Source organism: Melanerpes formicivorus, unplaced genomic scaffold, assembly GCF_026170545.1.
Source record: "Melanerpes formicivorus ecotype bairdi unplaced genomic scaffold, bMelFor1.0.p_v2 SCAF_6, whole genome shotgun sequence".
NCBI lineage: Eukaryota > Metazoa > Chordata > Aves > Piciformes > Picidae > Melanerpes > Melanerpes formicivorus.
The window spans coordinates 1,721,028-1,738,181 of NW_027142358.1; the positions used below are offsets into that span (position 1 = coordinate 1,721,028).

At 42.6% G+C, this 17,154-nt stretch overlaps 1 protein-coding gene across 1 annotated transcript in view; it reads right to left on the reverse strand.

The window, feature by feature from the left end:
* Positions 1-17,154, reverse strand: part of TRUB1 (TruB pseudouridine synthase family member 1) — a 40,888-nt gene that overhangs the window by 3,089 nt on the left and 20,645 nt on the right. The window contains exons 4-7 of the mRNA XM_068139301.1: positions 9,321-9,402; positions 3,512-3,584; positions 1,866-2,005; positions 702-758 (exon numbers count right to left, since the gene is read on the reverse strand). Of these exons, the coding sequence (XP_067995402.1) occupies positions 702-758; positions 1,866-2,005; positions 3,512-3,584; positions 9,321-9,402 (352 nt within the window). The remainder of the gene's footprint in view (positions 1-701; positions 759-1,865; positions 2,006-3,511; positions 3,585-9,320; positions 9,403-17,154) is intronic.

Consider the following 17,154-nt stretch of genomic DNA (forward strand, 5'->3'; position numbering starts at 1 on the left):
ACTAAATATAAGCCAGTATTCTCAGAAGGCAGCAACAGAATCTTTGACCAGCCTAAGCACAAATACCAACATTGAAATTCACAAGGTTATCTCACATCACTTGCTTTCTTGATCTGCAAATGTATCATTAAAAATAAATCTGAAATGGATTATCTCTTCTCCATCATGCAGTTTGATAGATAGCGAGCACAAGACAAATAACCCTTTGGGAAAGCAAATCCATTCACGGTTCAGGTAAAGGAGAAAGAAAACACTAGAAAAATCATCACAAATGCACAAGTCTTTCCAGCAGATAGGGTTTATTATGTGCATGGTAATGTTCTGTGCAATCTGTTTTCAAAATGTGATGAATAATGTTTAAAAAGACAGCATCCTTCTCCTGATCCTTAATCTGAGTGAGCTTTAACACATGGAAGAGGAAAAGAAAAATCCCTGCCTTGCCTTGTGTTATCTCACTCCGCGCTATTACTTGCTCCATTTCTATCCCCTAACCCCCAAAGTCCTCTGGCAATTATTTAGCCTTCATTTCCCCATGCTCCCAAAGAAAATACTTTAGCATACAAAACCAAGTGATAGCACTACAATTCTGTAAAATAACGTGCTGCAGGTCCAAAAAGAAAAGAACCAACAACCAAACAACCATTTTTGTTCCACAAAACATTAACATTCCTTAAACCTGCCACAGGTTTTTTCATGCCTACCTTTGCCAATGTCATTGACCAGGCTCCTGACATAAAAGCCACCACCACATTCAACATCTGGAATGTTAAGAGTGACATGGTAAATTGCCAGTGCAATGTGAAATTGACTTTACACAGATAGCATGCCCCCACATAAATGTAAAAAAGCACTAAGCAAACAAGCCAGTGATAAAATATTTATAGGATGCAACATCAATTATTCATCCTGTAACATATGTGCGGGTGAGATTGCTAAGCTAGACAGGAGGGAAAGCAAATACAATGGCAAGTGAACTAACTCACTGGAAAATATGTACTTGCTGTGGTATGCTAACAAATGCATCAGTCCTGTCCATTTTAAAGGTTTCAGAAGGTTGTTTCCCATTTCTAATGATGAAAAAAGTTATTTTGAGTGTAGTCTAGACTGACTAGCAATGCTTTTAAGATACTGAGCACAGGTAGTTCCAAAAAAATGAGTAAAACTCACCTTTACCTCTCCCTGCTCTCTCAGTCCCTTCCCCTGAGAGCCTGTGAACCACTGCTAGTCACTCAAGCATAAAGTAAAGGCTGAAGTAACACAGCACTGAGTTTCTGTCACTCATATCTGCTCATCATAGAGCACCTAGTCCATCAGAGAACTCTGGGTCAACTAGGAAGCTGATCAATGCAAGACATTATCTTGACCTCACAGTAGCATCAAACATTTACAACAGTCTTTCTGGTTTATTTATTAATGGGCTTCTTAATGCACTGCCCAAGTTTCTTACGGTATGACAGAAGGAAGGATAAGATCCTGCCTTCACAGCTGAGAAAGAGGTCTGACTAAATGATGCCAGACCTTGCTACTCCCTGAGAGACATCCCAGGGCATCTGGGCAAAGCCAAACAAGCAGATCTGAGAAAGGAATGAGCTGGATGTTGCAAAATCATGGACAGATGCAAATAATCCCCTGACCAGCCTCTCAGAATTTTCCCTTACAGAAAGATTACATTTAAGCAGCTTAACTTAAAACCAGAATGCGGTGCTTTTACTGCAGAGCAAAAGCCTCTGCACGTGGGCTCACACCAAAACAAGTAGCTGAGAGAAATGAAACCCACTTCACTACATTTTTCCCCCCCATTCTGAGCATAAATAAGCACTAACAAGCTGGGAACATCTCCCTATGTAATAAGCTCTGGCCTTTACCCAGTGTGAACAGTGGTGGCTGGAACTGCTGGAGAGAGAGACTGTACACTTTTACTGGCCGAGCAGGTTTGGCCTCAACTGCTTCTCCTCTCTTCATTAGAGTTGATAGCCTTTCTCCATCCTTCTTCAAAGCTGAATAGCTGATCAGATAGAGCATGAAAATGTGTGTCATACGGTTGCAAGAGAACAAGCATCCATCCTACAGATCCTGTTAATATCATACTACAGCAGCAGGCATTTTACCCTCCTAATCCTCTTCAAGTGCTCACAAAAAAACACTCCAACAAAATCAACTTCAGAAATCTCTTGGACACAGAATCATCTCACTCACCAGCAGCTATGTAAACTGGAAAACAAGAGATGGTCTTCTGCTTATCCCTTTCTGTATGCATTTACAAACTGAGTGATGAAAGTCTTTTAGTTTATGATCCAAAGGGTTTCTATAAAGGGGCACAACACTTCCAGCTGCCCCTAACATACTGCCTCTCAAAAGTGTCAGGACACTGACGTTGAGCTGTGCACTGGAAGGAGCTCAGGTAAGTAACTGTAATTCTGCCTTGCACCTTTCACAGAATCACAGAATGACAGGAACATTCAAATTGGAAAAGACCCTGAGGATCACCAAGTCTAACTCTTCCCTGAAGAGCAGCTGCCATGTTATGGAGCCTTGTTCTAGGCTGTTTAGGGAAGTACTACAGAATTTAAAGTGATAATGATTTCACTGATTACATGAAACTTTACCCAATTCTCCAACTTTGGTCTTGACAGAAAGATGAGCATAGACAAATAATAATAATAAAGATCTTGCTCAATTTAGCACAGTGCAATCTGAAGCAGGTCACATGAAGCAGAACACCTCCTGAATGACTGACCTGACCTTACAGTGCTCACAGTGGAAGTGGAGTAACTGACCCATGGCAAATGCAGAGGAAAGCACAGTTAGCTTAAATCACCATGAAAGCCATCTGTCACAAGATAAGTGCTTCCACACTGCCAGCTACTATGGCTCACCTGGCTAGAAGAAATTTGCTAAGCTATGGAAGCTCAGTCACTAATCACTCATTCATACTCTTAAGTTTTCACAAAATTAATTGAAGGCACTTCCACATAGGTGTCAGAAAGCATCCTCTTACCCCACAACTAAAATTAAAGACTTAAAGCTTTTGTTTTCCTAATTGGAAGACTGAGTACAACCACAGCCTGCAAAGCTGTTTAAGACATTTACCATTAAAAAACCAGACTCCAGGTTACCATTTGTGGTGGATGGACATGACCTGCAGTTGCAAATGCCAAGCTCCTAAGCCTGCCTTGCCTCTATCCTCCTGCCAAGATGTGTCCTTTTATTTCTGAGAGAACCAACTTCTGTTGGCAAGTCCCATCATAGCATCATAGTATCAGTCAGGGTTGGAAGGGACCACAAGGATCATCTAGTTCCAGCCCCCCTGCCATGGGCAGGGACACCCCACACTAGAGCAGGCTGGCCAGAGCCTCATCCAGCCTGGTCTTAAACACCTCCAGGGACGGTGCCCCAACCACCTCCCTGGACAACCCATTCCAGGGCTTCACCACTCTCATGGTGAAGAACTTCCTCCTCACATCCAGCCTGAACACAACTGCCAAAAGCATCTCAGCATTGCAGAACTTACAGTGGAGGAACCTGCATTATGTCCCCTGTGAACTTCTGCAGCACGTTTTCAAGGTCTCCTTTTGTTATCTGGTCTGTAGAAAGAAAACAGTAAGGACCTTAACACTGATTGTTAATCAGTGGCAGTAATGGCATCAAGCATGTTCTGCAGTTACAAAGGAGAGCTCCCCCTCCTCTTAATGCAGATGGTGTGGAAAACACCAAAAGAGATAAACCCCAGAATGTAGGTGGGAGTGGGAATTACTATGAAAAGAGTGGAACAAACTGTCCAAGGTGATTAAGACAGTCTGGAGGCTTTCAGAAGGGCAGAAATCCCAATACAGACAGGGCTCCAAATTTGACAAAAACTACAAAATTTATCCTACCCTATTTTTTTGTTAAAAAAACAAACAAACACAAAAAAAGGACTAAAATGCTCATCCAACCCTGGCAACTTCTCTTTAAGAATACCTAACTGCGAGGAAAAATAGAACAGATTATTAGAGAACAAAAGCTTTGTGGGATGTTTTTTCTAGTCAAGAGAAAGACTGCATCTGGAACAACACATCAAATGTCTGTATCAAACAACTAACCTGCAAATGCACAGCAGGGTATTGATATGTATTAAGAAAGGCAATTGTATTGAAGAAATCCTGTAAAAAGAAAGATAGCTGCTTTAGGCAATCTACTCTCTTTCAAGACTACACATACAGATCTGTCCCACTTTTATTAGAAGGCCATAACCCAAGTAGCTGATTGCATTGCTCCTTTGAAATACTCCTCAATAGAGTTGACATTCATCCCTAATTTGTTCAGAGGGTTCAAACATAGTATCTGTAACCACAGTGCACTTCAGTGCATTTCTACTGACTAGAATCTACTGACTACTTGACTAATCCTGTTTCTCTTAAGTTATACCCAATTAGTGTCACCCTGCTAATTCAACAGCATCCTGGAACATAAACCAACCAAATCTCTTTATTGAATCTTATGTTTTGGAACAGACCTTTACCTTGCAAACTTTACGAAACAGATGTACTTGATGCTGTAAGGATAAAAAGAATTTCCTTCTACAGCAGCTTTGGAAGATGGCAATGTGGTATCTCACTTTAGCCAAGCACACTTTGCAGCCTCGAGAGCAGATGCTGTCCCTAGGCCCCAGCAGCTGTCTCAAGACGTTAAGAGGCACAAGTCAGTCAGGGATTGCTGAGAGAGACTGATGTACATCAGAACACAGGGCAAAACCAATATAAAGTTATACAGCAAGTTTGCATGTTCTTCTGAAGGGCTTTTTACATGGTTACTTCAATTTCCTCTTTGTATTACTCTAGTTTAGCCTACATGGTGGACAGCTAGGATGACCCAGTTCTATGCTGGTGATCCTGTCAGTCTTTTGGTGAACCCCAGATTGCTTCAGGCTAGAATTTAGTCTTCAAGATCTAAGCATCAGTGTCACTTGGGCTTCTCTTTGAATTTTCACCTCATGAACTGCATTTGTGGCTAGGGAATTTAATGAGACACCAGAGTTCAGTTCCTGCTCTGATCTCATATTCCCCTGATTGAGAGGTTACATCTACAGCCTCTGAGGAAATCACACACACACTATAGGCAATCTCTGCCTCTGGAAAAAAAAAAAGAAGAATTCCCAGGTGAGGAATGATGCATTAAGCCATTAACAAACAAAGCTGTGTGGTGTGTTAAAGTAAATATTTACAGATGAGTTTGCTATGATCTAGAATAAACCACATTTGTCTTCATGGCACAAGCTGGCTAGTATTATGCTCTGAAAACCTAAAAACATGCTGCTTTTTTTTCAAGCATTTTTCAGTCTTTGTGTTGGACTGGTTTGGATTCTTGCTGTTCCCTGGAACAACATACAAGCTGGTAGAGCTTTCACTCAGCTCTCAGTCATAAAGGAATGCTCTATTAATCTGATCCCAAACAAACAGTTTCACTATGTGTAAACTGTGTATTTGTGCCAGGCATCAGATTGGACTCGTGGCTCTTGCAGGGCACAGAGCCCACACAGAAGAACCAGCTCCTTCACAACTTTTCAGCTCCCACAGGGGAGGGAAATGCAGTCCTGCTGGCCAGGAGAACCATCTGCTTTTAGACCCTAGGCCCTCAAGCCTCCCTTATCTGACCACGGGCTTGGGTTTACTAGGTTAACATCTTGCCTGGTCAGCAAGTTTAGGGAAGCATTTGGAGTCAACCCTCCATCAAACATGAAACACATACAAGCTTCAAACCTCAACACTTCCTTTCCCCATTTGAATTCCCTGGGTTGAGAGATGTTTCTCCAGGACACATCTGTCACAGATCCTAGCTGCCCTTGCCAGCCAGAGTGAGCCTGCTCCTCCCAATATCCCTATGGTAAATACCAAACATCCTCTTCTGTTACACCACGGAGCACAAGTTTCTCTTAGAGGCTGGATTTACAACTGCAGTTCTTTACCCTTTCAGGGAGGGGCATGGCAGCTGCTACTCTGTTTCACAAGGATTCCAGTGAGGACTGTCACAATTTGGCCCAGGAGGTAACTACATCCAGACCCCAAGAGTTACAAACAGCCTTAGCTTAGAACAAAATGGTTTTAACTGCTCTGTAATTACACAGTTTAGAATACATTCAATTCAACACCACTTTCCACATTCCTTCCTAAGCCCTTAGAGCTACAGTGCATTTATGTGATCTCTGCACAGGTGGTGTGTCTTCCAGTGGAAAGTCCTATCAGCATCCCACAGCACCCAAGGCTTCTAAAAACATTGAAAACAAGCCTATTGGCTTCCAGTAGGAAAATGGTTTAAGCACAGTTTTGCTTCTGAACACTGGTGATTGTTGATTGAGTCACTTGCTGGAATCATAAAGGAAGTTATTCAAAGTTACCAAAACAAAAGCTGCCAATTTGTGCCACAACCTCAGGAAGCCTTCACTGAAGGGTGATACTGTCCTGTGCTTGTTGGCAAACTGCACCAAAACAGAACACAAGAGCTACCCATGACAGCTCAACAGAGCTTTAACCTTAACTCTATCTGGCCCAGCATAAATGATTTACAGACAAGCAGAATACTGAAAGGAATACTTTTTCCAAATCATTCAGGCAGTTCTGTCAAATATATATTTCAGCATAATCAACAGAGACCTGCAAAAACTCCTCGTGAACTCTGTACTCCATGTCTGGATATAGTCTGTAGTCAGCTGGGAGGAAGTGGGTTTCAGAATGCACATTCCTGTGCATAGCTACAAACATTAAAAAAGGGCTACAAACATTAATGTGCTCAAGAAAACATCAGAGGAACACTAAATGCTTACTTGCTTCCCAGTTCAGGAGCTGATAGCCTGGGAGCTGTATGAAATGTAATTTCACATGGAAATGCAAACTCATTGTCTGATAAAGAACAAACAAAAAACTATGAGAAGTTCAGGAGGGAGGAGAGAGCTCCTTAAACCCAAGAAGCTTTCTTCAGTGCATCCTTTCACTGAGACTACATGGAATAACACCACAGTTTGCCTCCTGAACTGCTGTCTAGGGACACTGAGGACTAAAATGTAACACACTTATAGTTCATACAGCAGGCAACTTTCTGCAAGCACTTTCCTCTAGGAGTCCAGTGAAGTCATCCAAGAAGACTTTCCTATGTAATGCAAGCTGGTTTAGTGCACTGTCTCTGCACTAAGGTCCAGTCCTTGATGCTGCTGGTCAGGCAGGATTTATATTCCCTAGCAGATGCTCTGCTTCTCCCAGGATCCTTGTAGGTTTCAAAGGAAAGCTGAAATTCAGCTCAAATACCTGGTTTGCCTGTTCTTGGGAGTACCAATTAGTGTTAGGGATTAGAGATGATGGACCACCCAGATAATCCTGCAGAAAACCAAGCTGCTTTGGAGAAGACACTGGAAAAGATGAGAAATATCTGCTTTGTTAGAAGAGGAAGAAGGAAGGAAATACAAACTGTGTAAGTAGCATGGAGAAAAAGGAGGAGTATGCATGTTGTCTGCTTGTTCTGAAAAGTTCCAACCTGACTGATTTGCACCAACACAGAAAGCAACTGACACCAGTTTCAGAAGTGTTTATTTCAGCTGTCAGCTTCAGCAAGAGGGAACTTTGTCCAGCACCCAAACTGCAGTGCCCCAGTAATGCCAAGAGCGCTGTTCAGGAGACTGCATGAAGTGGATCATGCAACTCATTTAAGTTTGAAAAGACAAGCAACTCAGAAAAGGGCCCTATTTTTAACCCAAATCAGTTCCCAACCCCCCAGTTTACCAGAAAGCTAATCCACCATAACAGAGGAGGCAGTGCAGAGGTGGGAACTACTGTAACAAGAGCTGCAGTGAAAGAAATGTTTGTGCAAATAACATTCTACATTCTGTCTGTAGGAAACAATACAAAACAAAAAAGCAAAACCAGTGCTCAAGGAACAGATTTTAATTAATTGACCACAAGAGTTGCACCTACTTAAAAAAATGGTATTTCATAGTTTATATGTGTCTGCAGTGAACACTACTCAGTGCAGCAGAACCACAACATTCCATTTCCTCAGTTAGATGAGAGTGGTGAAGCCCTGCAATGGGTTGTCCAGGGAGGTGGTTGAGGCCCCGTCCCTGGAGGTGTTTAAGACCAGGCTGGATGAGGCTCTGGCCAGCATGATCTAGTGGGGGGTGTCCCTGCCCATGGCAGGGGGGTTGGAACTAGATGATCCTTGTGGTCCCTTCCAACCCTGACTGATTCTGTGATGTAAAACCCAAGAAAGTGTTTTCTGTAACCCTGATGAAGTGACAGCAGCTCTGACACCCTGTGGATTCTCAGCCCTTCAGAAGCTTAGAGGAAGACTTAGAACTTGGTCCTGAAGCAAAAGCAAACACTCCAACGTCTCTGAACATTACCTAACAAATAACACTATTTAGAATGCCCCATAAGGTTAATGTGGGCAAGAAATTCACACTTGCCTGCCTTGTGCAAAATGAAGAAACTGCAGAAGAAAGAGATTGGGGTGAGAGGTGGAATCCAGGCTACTTTTTTCAGCATGTTGTTAAAAAAAAAAAAGTAAAAAAGATAATTTACTTCTTGTACCTATTACCAGGGACCACAAACAGTGTGGGACCTGCAGAGTTGCCAAGCAACCAGGTACTTCTTTGTTTTTAATTCTTTCTTTCTTCCCCGGGTTGTGAAATAACTAATGGCAAATATATTTGGTGTGTCTCTGCTTAGTTTTACATTGTTTCTAAGATGCCCTGGGTATTGTGGAATGTCCACCTCAACAAAGATACAGTCAGGATTTGTTCCAAAGCCTTAAACTGTGGGTCAGAAAAGTTCATTTATTAAAGCTGCTAGGACACAGAATGCAAGCAAGAGCAAGATTTGGAAGGTGAACACATGCAGAAAGTAGTTTATGCCATTCTCATTTTACATCAAGCAGTCTGTAGTCTAAGGGGCATCCTAGAGGGAAGATCTAAGCGCTTTATTCCTCCACTGGCCTTGAAGGGTGTTGCTCATGGACTGCACACTGAAAGAGGACAAATTTACTGGACACAGCATGCCATTTGTCAGCCTGTCAAAGATTTAAAATGACACAGTCCTGCCCAATTCTATTTTCTCCTGCCTAATCTAATGCCTGGCTTGTTTCGTCCAACAGAAACGAACACTCGCACCGGACATAATTGTATGAAGCTGGTCTGAGTTATACGAGCACTGAAGTTGAAGATGAGATAATCTTAGCTTGCTGAGTTCACATTTAAACTTAATTCACAGAGCCACAAACATTTCTTCCTCTTTTCCATGACAGAGGCCATTTTAGCCTTCAAATTATATCAAGTCTACAGATACATTTATGCTTACCATAAGGTTTTTCTTCAGTCACTTTTCCTGTAGCATCTAATGTATCAGTAGCTTTGCCCAGCAGTCCAATGGCAGTGTACTTCTGGGAAGGAAAAGGAGAGATTAGTCAGTCAGGTCTTCAAGGTTCTTTTGTTCAGGCTCTTTCCCTGTTATTTTTTTATACATACACTGTAATTACCAAGTACTTCAAATCAGGACAGAAGGAATACTATATGAATAATCAATCCAGCAGCTCTTTGGCTGAGCAAAACTAAAGATGAAAAGACACTGAACTAAACAAACCTTAAATCCTGCACTACATATGCCTATGGTTTCTAAAACCCTATGGGGTTTTAGAATTCCCAGGATGAAGCAAGATGGAATCTAATATTTACTATAAATACATCAATACCATAAAGATGTAATAAGGTGGTAAAACCAAAGTTTTTGTGGGGTGTTATAGGTCACTGTTGAAGTAAGGTACACAGAGCACCTCTCACAACTTTTCAGTTCCTTCACAACTTGAAACAAAAACAGCCAAACACAAAACCCCACAAAGACCTCTACTTCTGAAAGCAAAGCGTACAGCTCCCAAGGCAAAGTATTACAGAGTTCTGCCATGGAAAGTAGTGATACTCAATAGCCTACAGCAGGGCTTTGGAACCTCTGGAATGTGGTAAGAACCTCATGACCAGTACATGAAGTGCAAGGCCACAGACTGACATCTCTGCTTGTCATGGGTTCTCCAACTACTTCCACTTTAGAGGTTTTCAGGGTTCTTCAATTAATGAATTTTTCAGTGTGTATGTGTTTGCAGCTTGCAAGAAAGACGCTCCCAGGCCAGTAGCTCTTGTCCTTGCTGCATTTCACCTGATGTCCTTGCTTGCATGTTTTCACCCTAAGTACTGCCAGGCTGCATATAGCAGAATCTGCTAGGGTTGCCAGAAGGCTTCCCATGAACCCACTGACTCACATCTTTTCATGTGGCTGCCAACATACAAAGACTCACTCTGTAGCACAAGTTTGGGTCAAGTTTGGAAATTACTTTAGGCATCACTCCTAGTGGTTTGACCCGCTGCCCATCCCATTCCATTTTCCTCAACACTATGTTAAGTCCAGGGGCCACCAAAGTAAAGCATTTACACAGCCTGGAACAAAAAAATCAAGGTGTTCCACACAGCTAATTCTCAGGAAGGTCTCGATGATCTTACTCCCAAGGGAGCTAACACATATTTGAAGCAAGTCATGAAAGGGTGTATCTTCTAGAAGCTGGCTGACCAAATTCTACAGGAATGCATACAAACAGGCACAGGCACTAACAATTTTACTCTTTGATGCAATATAACCTTTCTCATGTACTTGTGAAGTAGAAACACGCTCAGGCAATACTAGTGTGGGCTTACAAATCACACCTACAAAATGAGACCAGGAAGACATGCCTTGATTTTGTTCCACTTGACAACCTGCCACTTCAATGTACTTCTGCAAGCAACTGCCACAAAATGGAAGCAGCAGCAATAGTCAGACAAAAGGCAGGGGAGTGCAGACTTCAATATAATAACTGTATTCTTTGCTTACTGCATGAAGGCTGCTTTTGTCCTAAATACTGCAGATGTCTGAATCCCCTGGTAACTCTGCAAACTTAAGACACCTTAAAAATCAAAATTCTTGAAGTTTGCCTACTTCTGGAATGCATGGAAATGAGAGGAAGAATGGATGACGGCTGCTCCACAACAAATATTTAAATAAACTTTAAAGTACAGTATCTGATTTGATGACTACCAACATTGTCTGCCTTCTGAGACACTTAATGATCGAGTTCTTAACGTTTAATAGCACAGCTAGAAAGGAGACACTATTGAACAACTACTCCAGAGGTTAATAAAAACATGTGAGTAGATCTTCATCATTCTAGAATGTTAAATATTTCAGCTGTTCAGAAAAACACACGACCTCCAGATGTTTCCAAATCAAAGTACTGATACTACTTCACTTCAAATCACTTTCTTCCTCTTAATTCTGGCTTGGCTATCACTTCACCCTGTCTGTTAAATAAAGTTTTACTTGACCTACCAGGAATGTAAAGAGTGTAATCTGTTCATAGGTAAATAGAAACTGTATGCACTAAGTGGTCCAAAACTCAATACTTGACTTCCCCTTTGCTTCCTGCAAAAGGCCACCCAATATGTAAAATGAGCATCCTTAAAAATTACTCACTAATGCCTGTTCCTTACAGAAGCCTTTAAAGTCACAAGAGACTCAAGACAGCAATGCCTTAAAACACAAAGAAGGCTGTAACAGGTCAGGAAATTAAGAGTTATATTTGGTTTGTGATCAGTGTCTGGAGTGCCCTTGGGTATCTACAATTATATATCACAATTCTTACTAGCCACTTAATAGGGTTTACATCCCCTTTGTTAGTGTGCAGGACCTGCAGCTGGTAGAAAAGAACATGAGAGTCCAGACTTATCTATTGTTCCTCTTATTTTGTGTCAAAACTCAGTGATAACTCTCTTTAGACACTAACTCACACTGCCCTCAGAAGCACTCAATGGATTCTGAGTCATTTAATAAGTCTTAGGTGACCTTTTCTCACCTGTCTTGGCAATCATTTACTACTTCCAGTTTTATAAAATACATCTAGGGGCACTCTTCCTGCACTCTCAGATTACAAATCACTGCAGGAACACAGACAGCAACTGCTCATAACCACGCTGCTTCAGCCCACTCAACCTGAAACCAAAAAAGCAAGGCAGTAGGTGTAGCAGGCAGTGGAAAAGGCTCACAAGTGTGGACAGTGATGGCAAATTTTCTTCTATTGGCAGCTCATCAGAGAACACACTGCCAATCAATAGCTCCTACATCCTTGCCCTCTACTCATTTTAAGAGACCAGGACCCAAACCATTTAAAGATGAAAAGCAGAACCTCAGCTTTCCTACAGGATTCCACAGCATGCAAGCGTAGTGCATTAGAAGCCAAGATCAAGCATTCCCAGACACAACTTGCAAGCACTGCAGCATCACGCATTAATTCCAGCTTCTAATGGTGGTCAACACGGTCCCAAGGTGGAGCCTCACCACTGTATATACACTGAGGGCACACAGACCTTCCCAAAACTGCAACAGGGAATTGCTACATCTCTCAGCCTTCTAGAAAACCATTTTGCTCAGGATGATGGCAACTGAAACAAAAAAGCAGCAAAGCGGTCAGAAGCCTTCAGGCATAAGCACCACTTTCATTTGCACTAGTGTGGAGTCAGCCTCAAGAAGACGCCTTACAGCAACAAACCACTGCACTCTGTCACTGATAATGTGGAAAGTCTGCCACACAGACTGGGGGATGTGGGGATGCAACTTCAACAAGACCAGAAAGACAGCCAAGTGCTTTGGCAGTAATACACTTTCTACCATACCTGTGACTAGAAAGAAATATGCCAGGACCGAAGAACAAGGTTACAGGAACCCATACAGAAAGACATTATAAACCCTTTAATAAATCTGACAGATCCTGAACAGAAGAATTTCATTTCAGAGTCACAACCACAGGGCACAGTCAAAATTCTCACAAACAATAAACTGTATGATGTTTACAGCAATGCTTTAGAAAGAGAATAGCTATCACTTGGCTTCTTTATTTCACATCCAGTTTCAGAGAAATCCTTATATGAACATGGAATGGGCAAGTATACCCATAAAAAGAGAAAGAAAAAGGCAAGACTCTACCAGTATACAGATCTAACTGTGAAAAGAGGAAGAAGAGGAAAAGGAAGAAGAATCCCCTCCCATTTGAGGGACTGTACAGCCAACATAGCTACTAGGTGCACAGCCCAGCCTAGGGGAGCTCCTAGAGGCTGAAGCCCCCTGGGCTGACTGCCAGGCATGTCTGCCTCACTTATCAGTACAAATGCCAGGCAGACCATGGAATGGAGCTTCTCAGTTTTAACTGTTAATACATCAAAGTTTTATTTGGAAAGAAGCCAGAGACTTGAAATCTTAAATGACAACATGTTTTAAAAGCTTTTTCAAACATGGAGAAGCAACACCTTGGAAGAGCTAGACAGAAACACAAGTCATTATGAAATAAGGTCACTAGTAGCTGTCAGGAAGATTTTAGGATGGCTCCCTGCAAGAATTTCCCAGGCAAGCATCTCTCTGGAAGAGGCAGTTCAAAAGAGTTCATCCAAGGATGACCCATTTTCTAATCACAGCAACAACTGAACACAGAAGTATAAAAGGAAAATAAATAAATAAAGGCTACAGTCCCATGTGCAAGAGACTGAGAGCTGGGCAAGTGAAGCCATATTCAATAACAACACAAAGTCAATCCATGTAAACCGATGTCTGCTTGCAGCTTACAAGCGCAGGAAAGCAAAGCAAAACAAATAAACAAACAAAACCCAACACCAAATGCTTTGAGAACCTGAAGGAAAACAGAGTGAGCACACAGCAGGCAAGCACAGATCAGAATCAGCGCCCCAGAGCCAAAGCCAGTCCTCGTGTTTGGTTTGAGCACTTACAGTTTTATAGACAGAGGGCACAGAGAGAGTGAAGAGGCCTTAAACTCTCGGTTTTACAGTCACACTCAGTTTGTGTATAATGAGTTCTACACCAAAACTATGGTGGCCTGGATTTAATATTTACATAACTTCTATTTGCTGTTTGTGTAACATTAGCAGCTACCAGTGGTTTCCAGTATGCTAATCACTCACCAAACCAGAAGAGTGCATGAGGTAGACAAGCAAGCTGGGGAAAAAAAAAACCTCAGGGTTGCCATAGTTTCAATTATTTTCCAAAACAAAGCACCCTCACTAAGCAGATTCCAATATATTAAAAGCACAGAGCCTTAATCTCTTAAAAGCAGGTTGCACAGAGGCAAAATAAAGACTGCAGAAGGAGGGAGGAGTATTTTACGATAGAGCAAGTTCAAAATTATCAAGCACAAAACATGTCCTCTTTATATACACAAACATTACAACTTCTCTTCTCTACCCTTCATTCTTTCTCCTCAACGAAAAAGCTGACTTTGTGCTAAGCCTGCACGAAAATTTATAGACTGCTAGATGCTGTAATTGTACTGTCATTGCTGAAGAACTAGCTGATCTTTACTCTTGGATTAACAGGATTTTCTGACCTCTTATGTCAGCTTATTTTAAAAGTTCAAACATATGGGGTGACAAGATTTTCAACGTGAAGAACGAGAACCACCTGTAACAGGGGAACCCACAAGGGATACTTTACCTGGAGTTCAGAGAAGCTTTAAAGAGGCAGTTAAAAGCTGGCAAGTTTAAATTTTACTGTCAGATGGAGGGCAGGAAAGGGGATGAGAGGGAGATCAATCCCTACAGTAACAGGCACACTTGGTCACCCAAAATAGCACCATGGCCACACATCACTTACAAATGCAATATGGGCTCAGAGAGCATCCAAGAGGGGATTGCTGTATAAAGTGCAACACTAGCTGCTTACAACCCACAGTCTCCTTGCAAACCTTTCTGACACTTGCTCTCTGTTGCAACCTATCCCATTTCCCAAAAATGTCTCAGGTTGGCTCTTAAATTTCATCTTCAGCTTTAGTAACTACTCTTTAACCATCTCCTCATTCTGTCTTTTAGAACCAACACCATAGCTTATAAAAAAACAAACAAACCAAAGATGCCCTTCAGCTTCTATCCAGGTTTAAAGGAAATTCATAATCCTCTGCCCAGAAATATATGCTCTTTCCAGTGGGGTAAGACTTTATAGGTACATACAAATTCACAGTTAAAACTGAATATATGAATATATGAAAGCCTGTAAGTGAATTCAGTCCCATTTGGGTCCATGTCCCAGTGGAGGCCAGGGACAAGCGGAGTCCCTCAGGGATCAGTCCTGGGACCTGTCTTGTTCAACATCTTTGTGGGTGACATGGACAGTGGCATTGAGTGCACCCTCAGCAAGTTTGCTGATGACACCAAGCTGTGTGGTGCAGCAGACATGCTGGAGGGAAGGGAGGCCATCCAGAGGGACCTTGACAGGCTGGAGAGGTGGGCACAAACCAACCTCATGAGGTTCAACAAGAGCAAGTGCAGGGTCCTGCATCTGGGTCGAGGCAACCCCAAGCACAAATCCAGGCTGGGCAGGGACTGGCTGGAAAGCAGCCCTGAGGAGAGAGACTTGGGGGTGCTGGTGGACGAGAAGCTCAACATGAGCTCTCAGTGTGCACTTGCAGCCCGCAGAGCCAATCACATCCTGGGCTGCATCAGAAGTGTGGCCAGCAGGTCAAGGGAGGTGATTCTCCCCCTCTACTCAGCTCTGGTCAGACCCCACTGGGAGTACTGCTTCCAATTCTGGAGCCCCTATTACAAGAGGGATATGGACGTGCTGGAAGGTGTCCAGAGAAGGGCCAGGAGGATGATCAGAGGGCTGGAGCACCTCTCCTATGAGGACAGACTGAAGGAGTTGGGGCTGTTCAGTCTGCAGAAGAGAAGGCTCTGAGGTGACCTCATTGTGGCCTTCCAGTATCTGCAGGGGGCCTACAGGAAGGCTGGGGAAGGACTTCCCAGGATCTCAGGTAGTGATAGGACTAGGGGGAATGGAATGAAGCTGAAGGTGGGGAGATTGAGGCTGGATGTGAGGAGGAAGTTCTCCACCATGAGAGTGGTGAAACCCTGCAATGGGTTGTCCAGGGAGGGGGTTGAGGCCCCATCCCTGGAGATGTTTAAGCCCAGGCTGGATGAGGCTCTGACCAGCCTGATCTAGTGTGGGGTGTCCCTGCCCATGGCAGGGGGGTTGGAACTAGATGATCCTTGTGGTCCCTTCCAACCCTGACTGATACTATGATACTGTGAAAGACACTGCTCTGCCCAAGACACAGTGAATTCTAAAAGGCAGTGCACTAAGAGCACCTTGTAATTACTAGGACCACTACCAAAACCACGGAGAATGGCTAGCTTAAATCTGTTAACATCTTTCTTCTTTTTTTTTCTCTTGTCTCTGTGATTTTCATTAAGAAACAGCCTTGATTTTTATTTTATTTTTAATGAATGCAAGCAAGAACTGCCCATGTAGCTCAGACACACACACAATTACAGAAGGGTCAAGAGGAAGGAACGTGACATTGACCTCATGAATGGCCAAACAGAAAAATCAGTCGAGCGTGCTCTCCAAATATTCTGCAGTTTTGGAGGAAAGATCTTCTGCAGCACAATAGGTGCAGTCTCCTCAAGATTTTGAACAGTTTAAAGATAAAAAAAAAGTGAGAATATTAATAGAGTGTGAAGCTGAGCTATTAGTAGATTAGACTCTGGGGTGAGCATAAAAAAAGACTCGAGCACTACAAAGCATGTTAAGCCAGCTTACTAACACTAACACAGTATAGATAGAGCCTTTCCTGCAGTGGTACTATCTGACAGCTTCTTCTTCTACAATTTTCTTTTGGGGACACTTGTCAGGGCAAGAAGGAGTAGATATTCAAACCAGCCTCTGCTCTTCTTTGGATTTGTTACTGAAAAAATGGGTTAAAGAATATATCACATGATTTGCAGTAGCAGGTAATCAAAGATGTTGACAGCATGCAACATCTAAGGGGCACAAGCACCACTATTTTATCCAGCTACAATTCAGCCCTTCCCAATTCCTGCATCCTTCACTGTGAAGGCTTAACATTCTCTCAGTTCATCTTGTCTTGTACAGACACCACTTCAAGTTTTGATAACACCTACACATTCTCAAAACACATCAAACCCAACATCATTCATGGATTTTCCCAGCCTTCCTTTTATAAAAGCAAAATAAGGAGGACAACCATCCTTCCATACACTGACATTGAGCTCTAGCCAGGCAACCTGACACACTGAATTTAGGGAGTAGAACCTCA